Genomic DNA, 13,564 nt, shown 5'->3' with positions numbered 1-13,564 from the left:
CCACTTGGTTGTAGGGCAGGCCCTATGAGGAGAGATGGAGGAACCTGAACCTGTTCATCCTCAGCAAGCGGAGGCTGAGGCGGGGATTTGGTGGCTGCCTACAAACTCGTTAGGGGAGATCAGCAGCAAATAGGAAGGGCCCTATTCCCCCGCAGCAGCACCTGGGCTGACAAGGAATAATGGCCAGAAGCTGCTAGAGAATAGGTTCAGGTTATAGATTAGGAGACACTATTTCACTGTTAGGGTAGCTAGGATCTGGAACCAACTTCCCAGGGAAGTGGTCCTCATTCCTACCTTGGGTAAATTCAAAAAGAGGTTGGACGAACACCGTCTGGGGTCGTGTGATCCCAGCATGTGCCCTGGCCAGTGGCGGGGGGTTAGACTAGATGATCTGTTCAGGTCCCTTCTAACCCCTAACTACTATGACACTGTGACACATTATTTTAAAGAGGGATATAAAAATCCCTTTACCTTTCACATTTTACATAGTTTGTCTTACCACCTTTGATTAACCAAGCCATTTGTTTTAACAAGTTTTTTTTTTCTCTCCTAGCTTTTTTCCTTCCCAGCCTATTTCCTTTGTTCTCTGTTGAAACCGTGTAATGCTAAATTTGTGACATCCCAATAGTTTCTTTCGCAACAGACCATGGTGTCATAAATACAAGATGATAACTTGACTGTAGTTTTAAGCAATATGAGAAATTGGAGCTATTCAGCAAAATGCCCTTATTAAAGAAAATTTCTTCTTTAATATGAAAGAGATGGTAAGAGTCTAAATCTATTTATTAAGCTTCTATATCCCCCATTGTGTGTATAAAGAGCTAAGCAGGCAAAGAAGGCACAGTCTCACACCTCTTGTGTTTCTATAACTACCAATATTTTGTCCTTTTAACTTTTGCTTTATGAAAGTCCCCATCTAAAGGAGGCTTCATTAAGAATGGTTCTGAATGAACTCTAGTTATGCAATTCCATTACTTAGAGCCTTGTTACTTAGTAATTTTGGGCAGCTCCTGGAACACCTGGATTGTATGCATGTTAACACATTACACTAGTTTTATGCACTTGTTATGCAGCTCAAAGTTAAGCCACTCCAGGGGAGGATTATCTCTGATCCGTGTTACCCAATTCATGTTACACTAAGGTTTAGCCACTCTAGGCTGTGCCATCAAATTTGAGGAGGAATCTTAAGAAAACTCCAGCTTTGGCAAACTACAGGGATGAGAGAGAGAGAGAAAAGTATTTTAGATGGCCACTGTTATTTTCAGAGGTGTTTTGATATCCCAGTGATGGGCAGTGGGCACATATATAAATTTTTCCCCTTCATGAAGTTATTTGCTTTAGAATCCCTGTGAGCATCTTCTGTCATTTCTGACTGGGTTTGGCTGCAATTTTTACCTGTTATGTGGAGTTAGCAGTCACTGACGTAGGACATGAAAGGCCTCATCTTTGCATGGCATCCTTGCAGCATGTGATGAAGTCATTTACCATATTTCACAGTGTATAAGTCAAGGTTTGAAGTCCAATTTTTAACTCTTAAAATTCACCCTCAACTTATACACTGTGTCACTATCTCCTACAAGCAGCGCCAGTCTCAGCACTTAGCTGGTGTGGCCCCTTCCCCTGTGAGCAGCACTGTCTGGGCCACACCAGTGCTACTCGCAGGGGATGGGGCTGCACCAGCCAAGCACCGAGCCTAACACAGCTTGTAGGGGATACGGCTGCACCAGCCAAGTACCAGGCCCACCCCCAGCCCTGTCCCCTGAGAGTGGCACATCCTCAGCCGAGCCCGTCCCTGTCCCCTCCAAGCAGCACCAGGATCAAAGGAGATGGGGCCACATCAGCTGAGCACTGAGCCTGGCCCTGTCTTCTGCAAGCAGTGCTGCCAAGCACCACGCCCGGCACCACTCACAGGGGATGAGGCTGGGCTCAGCGCTTGGCTGGCAGGCCCCATCCCCTGCAAACAGCACTGCCTGGGCCACACCAGTGCTGCTCACAAGGAATGGAGCTGCATCAGCCAAGCACCAAGCCTGGCACCACTCATGGGATGGGGCCGTGCCAGCTGAGTGCCATCCCCAGCAAGCCCAGCTCAGTCCCCTGCAAGCAGTGCTTGGTTTGGCAACACCACTCACAGACAGGGCCAGGCCAGGTTCCAAAGGAAGAAAGAAGGAAGCAGCAGAAGAAAACAAAACCACCAGCCAACTCTAAACAAAATACCAACCCCTTTTCTTCCTGTAGCCTTGGACAAGCTGCAGGGCATCTCAATAGCTTCTGATGAAATACCAGAACTAACTTTAGGCAATAGTCTAGCTCAGTGGTTTGCAATCTTTTTCCATTTGTGGATCCCTAAAAAAAACTGAATGGAGCTACAGACCCCTTTGAATTGTAAGTGTGGTATATTCACATATATTTAATTGATCAGTCATCTACCCCCTAGACAGAGGTCTGCAGACCACAGGTTGAAAACCACTAGTCTGGCTCATCTTTCTCTCACAAGACTTAGATAGCCTTTTCCAAGAGGGACAGGCTTTGGCATCCATCAGGCATCTCCCAGGCCAAAGAATTGGGGTCTGCCCTCCGATATAAGCTTGTTGTTAGGCTGGGTTTTCCTTTTTCTTCTCCCAGTATGACATGATCCCAACTAATCTCTTCTCCCAGTTAACACGCCATACAAAGTGTAATGGCATGGGCCTCCAGCAACTCAATTCCTGTTTGAGGAGCCATATTTATGCAGTCTATCACATGTCCCCTTCAAAACAGGAACCAAACACTGAACTGTCATATTCATGAGCTAGAGAAAGATAAAACTCAATGTTTTTTCATGTCTTGTTAGCCAATGAAGCACCTGGAAGGCATGGAAGATTGTAGAAAGACCTACCAACCCATTATGCAAAGATTGCTGTTTTTTACAGATTTCTACCCACAGAGGCATTGTAGACTGTATCTTGAGTAAAAGGGTTCCCTATGTAAGTGATATCTAAGGAAGTTCATCTTCATCACCAAGATCTCCTTTTTAATAAGCAGATAAGCTTCTTGCACAGGAGAACAGATGAGGCTGTATCTGGCTGTATTCAGATAGGCTTCAAAAGATTGGCTCTGTCTGAAGAACCCTGTCCATCAGTTATTGGGAAGCCGCAGCTTGGTGACAAAGTTCAATGTGGAAAAAACAGTCTTTTCTCTGGACCTGTGACAAGGGCATTTCCCAATGGCTCTGTGTGATCAAGGCTGGTGATATTCTGGCAGCCTCCGGCTGCAGTAACTCATTTGCCCTGTGTATTGGATACATTTTGAGATAGCATTGATCTCAGAAATTGGTGCAACAGTATGATATGCCATCAAGTTTAGTTATGGGCACAGCTTCATCAAGAATTTCTCCACTCACTTCTGCCACTTCCAAGTAGAATGTGGTTGCCAGAATATTTGCACTACTTCTCTCAGCTGCTTTCTTGGAAATGTTGGATATCTCCCAGATGCATTGTTCCAGTGCTGTGTTGATTTGGTGATAAGTCAGCTGGGTTTAAACTGGTATGGATGAAAATACAGGTGGGAAAAGAACCACTGATACATTGCACCTGGGCTTTCTTTTTGTCTTCAGTGGTGCTTATTTAGATATACAAATTACAAGAGGTCCTGAGATGGCTTCCACACTCTAGAATACTAGGTTTTGGCTTGGTATGGCCCCTCAGGAAAGAGCAACTAGCTCCAAGTATGCAGCATCCTCATTAGAGAGAACCCAGTTGGACCATGGGGCAATCCTCTTTGATCCAGCTTCATTGCTTTTTGTACAGAAATCTAGAATATTGCTTAATGTTTCCAGCAATTGTCTAGGGCCTACAACTGCAATACCCTCCCTTAGAAGTGACACGTTCCTATGCTCACTCAGGGCTCCATTGCCCCAGTGAAGGGAGAGGGTGATTGATTTTACCAGTCCCAAGGATAGGAATTCAGCCTCCTGGGTCTGAAATTCCCCTGGAATGTATTTCTTCAGGTTGCAAGCAAATGAAGAAGGAAAGGAAAAATTGAAACAATCAGTGAGCCCAAATGCAAAAGAGAGCCTTTTTGAGGGGCCTTGAGCAACCTGTAGTCCAGTCACCAGAAACCACCATTAAACAATAGGGAAGCATGTTTTCCTTTCAGGAAGCCAGAAGAAACCAACCGCTCTTATCCTCCATCAACCCTCCTCCAGAGCCCTGAGGATTAATGCTCTGTCCTCCTTCCACAGCTGCCTGCTACTGAGCTGAGTTTCTCCCCTTCTGAATTCTTGGACTAGTCCTGACATACTTTGCAGGTGTGGTAGCTTGTAGCTCATAGCAACTCCTTAATCTCTTCCTGTCTGGTGCAGGGTATGTGCACTTCGTCACAAAGGAGGATAATTTAGAAATAAAAGTAATAGAACTGATGAACACAGTACATATATCCTAAGATACGAATGTTCTGGGAGACTGCCTAAGTAAATGATGCAGTGCAATTGAACTGAAATCTGATAACTGCATATCTCTGGTGTGCTTTAAGGCATGGTAACATAGTTGCAAGACTCAAAAATCAATAGTGTTGGAATTGTGTTACAGCCATGATAGTGCAGGAAATATGCAAGAAACAAGGATTTTTGTGGGTGATATCTTTTATTGGACTAATTGCCTGGTTAGGTAAACCTGGACAAGCTTTCAAATTGCATTCCAAAGTTGGACTAAGTCTATCCCTGCACTCCACTTCATGTGTAAAAGTGTGAAGAAGCACTTGAACAGCAAAATTGCTTACCTCCTTTGGAGCCATAGAACTGATCTCTGTGGGAAGTGAAGCTGTGCCAGACCAGAACATCCATGGATCATGAATGATACCTCTAACAAAAGCCTGAGGTCAGCTGGAATATCATGTGCAACTCAGACACCTGGAACCATCTGCACTGGCCTTCTCCCAAATCCTACAATGCACTTCACTGGCTGCTCAGTTCTTGTCTCTGCTGTAAACACATTGGTTCACCATGACTTGTTACGCGTTAATTTTCATGTTCTATGATGGGAAAATGCTAGGGAAAACTCTGTTCTCTAGAAATCTCCACACTAGTGTCTTGCCGTGTACCTATAACCATGCAATTGTTGTATAGAAACCACAAAGTAAATAAGATTGCATTTTAGGGCAAGGATTCTGCTGCATATTTATGTTTCTTCTCTTTGTGACCTGTAGCCCGTTTTTGTTGATGTCTGCTTTTCTTCTCCATATGCAGTGGAGAGGAGCATATGTTTACTATTTAGTATGTACACTCCAAAAGAAACTAAAAGCTAAATTCTACTGTCATATAATCATTCACAGTTCCAGTTGACTTCAGGGACATACAAATTGAGGTTTACAAATTTTGCAGTGCAATTGAAAACTATTTGCTTTTCGACCTTTTTGCATTTTATGAACTATAAAACAGGTTTATTTCTAGAACTGCTATTGTACACAGTTATTTTTAGTAAAATATAACTTTCTTGCTACAAATGGGACCATTTGCTCAAGCAAAGATGGATTTTTATCAGAAGTAGCATAATGTTTCCATTGATTGGAAAAGAGGCATATCACTGAAATTGCAACTAAAGCCATTTTTAAAACCATTTCAAATGTAGAATATTCTGTATAAAACTCTGGAAAAAGGAAATTGAGAATACCATACCACTCTGGCTGTAACCACTGTTACTTTTTCCTTTTGAAAGTGTGAGTCTTCATAGTTGAGATTTCAAAATACTAAGAACAAGCTGAAGAGTTTTCTCTCAAATCAAAGCATTATGATTCTTAAATTTACAGTGATTGTGGTAGCTATTTCTTCTCTCAAAGACAGATTTGCATACCACAAGAGAAAAATAAATAAGTGGAAATGATTATGAATTCTACGTTCCAGTGAGCCCGCAACTTTGGTCATTATTAGACCTCAAAAGATCTGATAATAAACAAGTTGCAGATTCATAGCTTTTTAAGGCCGGAAGGGAACATTATGATCATTTAGTGTGACATGTCCTTCAGTCGTGATGGTTCCCATGCTCTGACCTCCAGTCTCATGACTGTTCACCAGAAAAACTGCTTTCTGTGGATTGATTGCAGACAGATACAGGCTCTAGAACTAAAATTAGTCCATTGTTTTAAAAAAATCATAGGAACAGTAATAAGAAGCATATTATAAATATTTTGTCCTTAATATTTCTACTATATTGTACATCCTAAGAAAAAGGTTTCTTGTAACTAACTAATCAAGAAAGTTATAGGCCAAAATACTTTAATCCAGGTGGGTTAAGAATTCTGTATTAAACTCCAAGGATTAAATGTTATTCTAATTGACGTTTTCATTCTCATCCTTGTATTAATTTAACCATTAATTAAAAGGGGAATAGCAAACTTTTTTGAAAAACTTCTTTTTTCTTTGATATTTACCATCTTGTCTTGAATGGAGGGAACCTGACTAAATGCTAGAGGATTTGAATCCTTTTTTTAATGTTTTGCAATTAAATGCTACCTTCTGCCGAATTATTACAACATCATTTATAAATATCAGGCAGATTAGCTGCACAATATTGCTACCTGTTATCCTGATTTTATAGATACAAAAATGAAGCACAAGTAGATTGACTTCTCCACAGGAAGGCCAGTAATTGGTGCTGATACTTCAAAGAGACCGTCCTTTGAGAGGAGACTGCCTAACTGAAAGGAGGCAGGGGGAGGGGCAGCATTTTCAATGGAGCAGAAGAGCCAAGTCTAGTAAATTTCCTGGGGTTTAGCTTATTTGAATATAATTTTTAATTAATTGATAGATGTAGTCCAACCTGTGTCTCTTGGCTCTCAGGTTGTACCATGAACAATGTCATACTTCTTGAACTAATTGCTAAAGTTTCAGAGACTTTCATAGTTTAGGCCCACAAAGTACCATTAGATCAAATGGTCTGACCTATACATCACAGTCCAGATATCCCTCTATCAAGGTCAGTTACTTCAGTCAAACTAGAACATTTCAGGAGATGAAAATACGGTATATCTTAGGCAGAGAACAGGGGATCAGGTTTCTGCCAGTCTAACCTGGTAGAAAATTCCTTCTCAACTGCAAATCTAGGAAGTGTGTGGGCAAGACACACCAGACCGATATAAGAGAGAAGATCCTCTGAGCCACCTCATCTTGTCCATCTCATTTGAGATCCCACCTCCAGCTGTGGCTGGCCTTTGATATTTCAGAGGAAAGTGAAGAAAAAAAAATTCAGAATACATCTGACCAACTTTGCATCAAGAAATTCATTCCTGACCACTGCAAGTGACCAACTGAAGCCCTGAAGCATGAGAATATTGTTATTGGCTTAATGAAGTATTACTAGTCTCATGAGCACATTGAAGGCAGTTCAGACGATCTTTTTCAACCTGTGAGTCACAAAAGAAGGAGATGGGTAGAGATAAATGTATTTTCTTTTTCTAAAAGGTAAGAAGTTTGCTTTACATTAGTGCTAGCACTAATTATAGTTTTAGTCTCTAAATCTTCATTGATAGAATCCATAAGTGACCATTCCCAGGATTGATATCAAGCTAACCAGTTCCCAGGATTGTTCCTTTACCATGTATTTTTAAGGCATTACAATGGCAGTCATCTCATGCTTTGGAATTCTCCAGGTTAGTTAATTAACATGAAAGGTTCAAATTGCTTCTTACCTTGTTATCTTGAGACTCTGCAATTGTGTACATTATCCACACGTACAATGTAACTTATCTAAGATGTTGATTTGAAAATGTTTAATTTTAGTTGATGTTGCCTCACATCCTCTTTTGTTACAGATGATAAATCATAAGACCATATCCATAAGATTGTATGGGATGGATACATCTTCCTATGTTATTACAAATATGGAACAGAAATCTCTGTATAAGATTTCTATCTTTCTACATCACAACCAGCAATATAGCATTTGTTTTTCTGACCATTTGTTTTTCTGTTACTGACCATTTCTTTTTCTTTGACTTCTTTATCTTCCCTTATCAGTCACCTATATTTTACTTGCAACTTTTATTCATTGTCCTCTACTTCCCTATCCTTTAGATATTTTTTTAATTAATGCCTTTGCATCTTTGATACCTTAACACATACCTCAATGCAGAAAATACAGAATTTTTTATGTAGGAAACATGGGTAATAATCAGTGTCATTAACACAAGATCAGTGTATTCAGAGGGGACCTAGTGTACCATTTCTTATATCTAGGTTTGATTGGTCATACCCTGCTTTGTGTGATCAGGCACTTTTCCTTAGAGGTTGCCATCTTGCCATCTTCTTCAGAATCTGAGCTTTCATTTTATACATCATTTTGCTTGTGTAGTAAACCTTCCAAAGGAATGATGTCTCTCTAATTTGCAGACAGCTGAAATGATAGGTCAGGAAGAAGAGTGTACCAACCCATTTATATCCTGGTATATTGACACTGGAACCTATGGTGATGATTTAAATATTCACTTTGTTAGAGGGTGTAACATTTTGAAAGACCTATACAATCTAATGTGAGCCGTGTTTCTCTTTAGCATAAGTGGTAATGGATTGATTTATGGGTGGAGTTAGGGAAATTAGTACCACTTATCTTTTTCCAATTTTTACCAGTACAAGGCAAACCCTTCAGAAATCACTAGAGACTCAAAGCATCCTACGCTGTCTGGTAAACAGAAACTTGTGACCAGACAGACAAAAATACAGGCTGTTTAAAAAACAGGCTTCTGTTCACACTGAGAATTCCCCATTCTTCTCTTGACTACAGGCATTCATTCTGTCTGTAAGTGGCCACTTCTTCTTTGAAGTATTTGGGCCCCTATACACATGCAGCAACATTGCGCGTGTCACACTGTAATTACTCGATTAATCGAGTCTGCTGGAGTATGGTAATTAGCATGCTTCAGCAGAGTCTAGCACCTCCTATATTAGCATCCCTGCACTGAAAAATGGCAGCAGCAGTATTTTAACTAAAGCTCATTTGACAAGCCTTAGTTAAAGTGCCCCGCCACCATTTTTCAATGTGGGAGCACTGATACACAAGACGCTCTGGGCACTTTTATTAGAGCAGCTCACAGAGTGTTTATACATGTTCTCTGTGAATATGGGTGGGGAGGGTGCTTTAATTAAAGCAACTCTAAGAGCTTTAGTTGAAGCTCCCCTGCCACCATTTTTCAGTGCAGGAATGCTAATACACAAGATGCTGGCATCTGCTAGACCACAGCAATTACCACACTCCAGCAGATTCGACTAATTGAGTTCGCTCTAATGTGCATTGGAGCAGCCTCACTGTGCTTATTAAAGCACCCCCCTGCCCCCTCCCCAGAGCACATGTATAAACATGTACCCTTAGACGGCTAACCTAATATCATTAACCTCTAGAATTTAAGGTCTTAGAAGGCTAATCTTGTTATTAGGCAACAATGGGAACTCAGAAAATCTGGGTTCAGATTGCTTGCTTTGCCCCAAACTATCTATGTGATTTGGGGAAAATCACTCTGTGAATCAGCTGTCACTGTTTAATTGGAAATAATGTTCCCCACATCCCTGTTCTCAGGATTATGTTTGTGAGGTGATCAGTTACTTGTAAGGACATGGAAGTAAGGACATGACTGGTAGCAATGTCTTCAAGAACATTAGATTTCTCCATGTGAGCCACCCCCTAAATATGAAACAGCATAGTTACATTCACAGTACTTTGTGTGTGCAAAGTACCACTGTTGAATGACAGTGACAATGACTTTGAATAGTAAAAAGGCAGCGATTGGAGCCAACTCAGCCATGAGATGTAACTCTATCTAAATCTAATTTGTTATCAAGAATGGTAAAAGATTTGAGGTTATAACCATCAGCATTCAGGTCCAATGAGGAAATGGTTGTCTGAACATTTTCTCTGCCCCTTGTAGCATAGTTTCATGTCAGTGCTTACTGTGAAAGAGAGTGGCTTACTCCAGTGGCCACACAACTCCTAGCTGTCTCTATTTAATCTCAGTTTGCCAGATTCTATTCATAATGCCAAGGGAAAGTCTGGCGTGTCCTGTCTTCTGCAGTCATTTATTATGCTGGCCAAAGCATTGGAATGGGCCTACCAGCCCTCAGCATCACTCATTTCTCACATTCAGAAGATCTGATGCAGTCTGATTCAGCTAAAGAGAAATCCTATATTGCACTGTGTACACAGAAATATTATTTTTTGCAGCAGTGTTTTAGTCCAGCCAGTGTCGTGCTCAGATACAAGCCAGTCTCTCATTCTGGGTGCACGTGCATTGACTGCTTTACTGCAAAAGCCGATACCTCCAAAAGAGTTGCAAATCTATTAGATCATTATCCACTCCATGCTAACTTTGCCTACCAACAGCACCGTGCAAACATAAGTTACTCTGCGTCCAGGTTAGAAGGCAGCTTGCATGGAGCAGAAGTGCTGCTAGACACAGGAAGTTAACTGTGTAGACCCAGCCAGATAGCTGAGGACAGTAGGATGAGTGTGTCCACCTTCACTGTCTGGACACAAAGGAAAGAAGAGTAGCTTTTTGCCTGAACTGGAAAGAGAGGGAGGACAGACAGCTCCCTGGTATATGTGAACATTTGGAGCCAAAATGTGGGGAAAAAAACTTGAAGAGGAAAGGGTAGTTAGGAGGTTGCACTGAGCAGGAACATGCAATTAGAGCTCAGCATTAAGGCCTGGACACACAAAGCCCCTGCCTGGCTCTGATCCACAGTGTAAATTTGCTGAGGTTACATGTCATCTGATAGATTTGGGAGGTCAGTTCTCATAGATAACCAGTCCCAGTTGTGACATTTCTCAGTGTGTGATTGTGTACTTCACATTTAAAAAGAAGTGAACAAAGTCCAACCTGAGCTGAGTAGCTATTGAGTAGGCAGGTAGCATGGCTGTAATTTATGAAGTGCTCATTCTTTCTATTAAGGTCTAAATAAATCTACTGTTTTCAGATTAGTATAAAAACACACCTTGGGTTTTTAGAGTAATGCTTTTAAATTGTGTACCAGAGCTACATCAATATATCACCATAATCTGCTCAGCCATCATACATGCTCTATGAAAGCTAATAGTGGGAGGGGGGGAACTCTGAAGTGGGGAGGGGAAAAAGACTGTCCTTTAAACTACAGGTCTCTAACATAGTATTAGTGGGAAAATAAAAGCCAAAGAGAGGCCAAATTATTTTTCCCCTTTTAAGCCTACGAGTCCTACTCTGTTAGCCTGGTCGAAAGAAAATAATTTCACCACTTTTAAAAAAACAAGATTAGAGAGAGGAACTTTTTGGCCTAGAGCACAAAGTACCCAGGGACTGCTGTGTGCATCGAGCATGCTGTGCTAATCAGGCAGGAAAAAAACCCTTCAGTTTTGCCAGGGAATCAGCAGAGGTATTTTGGAGACAGCATTAGTTAATGAACCAGACATCAGAAAGCATACCCCTTGCAAGAGCTTCAGTTTTAAAGTCTTCCTCTCTTCATTTTCAGCCTCCTTGTTTTTGGCCCTGTTACTCTGGCCAACTGTTACTAAAGCATTTGCCCTAAGCCAACTTGTTACAACCCTGGTGAAGTCTGTGAAACTACACCAGTGTAAGTGAGCTCGGCAGCGGATCCAAGCTGTCCGTTTGTGGACAGAACTATAGGGTGCTAATCCAGCTGGCGCTATTTGCTGCTGAAATGTCAACAGCTTGCTGCTGTCAGTATGCCAGGTTCCCACCAGGGCAGGTGGGAATGGCAGCTGATTAACCTCTTTTTAATTCTTTTTAAGAATTCTTTTTAATCCTGTTACAGAGAAGCTCCCCACATTCTTACAGAACATCCACATCTTGACATCAAGAATCAGGATGCCCCGGTGTTCATCTCATTTCTGGGCAAGGCAAAATTCAGTGGCTGCTGCCTCACATCAAGAGGTTAAAGGAAAACTGAGAAAGAGTCATTTGAATGTAAAGTACACAACAAATATATCAAGGTTATGCTTAAGGAGATATGCTTGAAGTGAAATAATGGGCAAAGCATCTTCTTTTTCTCCCCACGCCCCCTGATATATTTGCAGAAAAGACCTTCATCATGAATATCTTCAGCTTCATGTGATGGAGAGATCACCAATTTGATTTCCACCCCAGGTCAAAGCAGCTAAAAATTGCTCCCAGCTGATGACTATTTTTTGCAAATCGTTGTGTCCAGTTGCTAGTAAGGACCTTTCCACCATTTCCTTGAAGGTATTCTGAAGAGGACTAGTTCAAGATTTTGAAAGACTCTGCTACCTTCTCAAACCAAAGAGGTTCCTATGCAGCTTAGGGTCATGAGCCTGCTGTGAGGGACTATTAACACTGCCTCTGCTAAACCTATTCCTGGCATTTTTCACTGGCATTATTAGCATGTTGTGATGATGTAAATTCTCATTTCAATAAACAAAGAACTTAAAATGGGTTTTAAAAAGTTTAAATTGAAAGTTAATAATTTAGGCCTATAGGAGTCCATCAGAGTCACAATGCTTGTCTCTAAAATGTGCCTTTAATTATGTGTTTAAAGTGCTCCCAGCCACTTCTACTCCTACTTGAAGATCTGCAGCTCCAAAAAAGGCGGATCTGCATGTCTTCTCTGCTAGAGCTGGCAGAACCTCCTTCCTCCACCAAAAAGGCGATGTGGTTTGAGCTGATAGCACTAATCACAGTCAAAAAGAAGTGGATCTGGCGAGAAAAAGCTAAACTCAACTTAATGCAAACTTCTCTGGGAGAACTTGTACTCTGGCATCCACATCTGTAGAGTCACTGGGGAACAGTTTGGCTGCAAGTGATGTTATACATCTGTCTGCAGAATCAGTGATGGAAATAGAAAACAGCACTAGAGAACATCATGTGGATTTGTGATGCTCCCTGGAGGTCTGTGGATCCATAAACTAAGATATCAATGAGACAGAGAGATAGTAATTCTGCCAGTGGCAAGTATCAACTTGTGACAACAGTACTTGTAGTGTGCAAACACTCCATCCATTCTACTGAGATGAGTAAAGCTCTTTCACCCTAACACTCCCCACAGTTGATCCCAGGTCAGAGGTAAGGCAGCCATTTGATAGCATGTACTCTTCTTCTCTCTGCCTCTCACTCCTCTCTCCCTCTGGTCCATCTTTTGCTCCTTCCTTGGCCCTTCTTTCAGCTACCTCCATGCTGAGCTGTACCCAAGGCCTACCTAAAGCACGCAACATCCATCATTCCCACTTGTCCTACCCCTAGCCATTTGATCAGATGTCCAGCTAGAGTCTCAGTTGAGATTGCACTATGCGCAGAATAATTTAGGATTGAATAATGTAAAAGATCATACTTCTGGGATTAGTAACAAAGGGACGTTTAAACGTTTTCCCTCTGTCCTATTATACTTTGCAGGTGTGCATTGTAATCCTTATAGAAAATGGGCAATGGGGTTGCAGAGTGGTACAACTAGCGTCATGTATGGCTAAAGTAAAAAGCATGGGAACACATGCTTTTAGTTGGGGGTGGTCCTGCTTCCAGCAGGGGATTGGACTAGATGACCTCCTGAGGTCCCATCCAATCCTAATTTTCTATGATTCTATGAGGTGTGTGAAAAGTGACC

The 13,564-nt window shown here is 41.5% G+C and overlaps 1 protein-coding gene across 1 annotated transcript in view; it reads left to right on the top strand.

The window, feature by feature from the left end:
- RNLS (renalase, FAD dependent amine oxidase) overlaps window positions 1-12,403 on the top strand; it is a 163,665-nt gene extending 151,262 nt beyond the window's left edge. Inside the window, exon 8 of the mRNA XM_019538616.1 lies at window positions 12,193-12,403. Within this exon, the coding sequence (XP_019394161.1) occupies window positions 12,193-12,201 (9 nt within the window). The 3' untranslated portion in view covers window positions 12,202-12,403. The remainder of the gene's footprint in view (window positions 1-12,192) is intronic.
- The last annotated feature ends 1,161 nt before the right edge of the window (window positions 12,404-13,564 follow it).

Source organism: Crocodylus porosus, unplaced genomic scaffold, assembly GCF_001723895.1.
Source record: "Crocodylus porosus isolate Cpor-Errol unplaced genomic scaffold, CroPor_comp1, whole genome shotgun sequence".
Classification (NCBI taxonomy): domain Eukaryota; kingdom Metazoa; phylum Chordata; order Crocodylia; family Crocodylidae; genus Crocodylus; species Crocodylus porosus.
The sequence above is the reverse complement of the archived record's forward strand: the minus strand, read 5'-3'. Positions and strand labels throughout refer to the sequence as shown.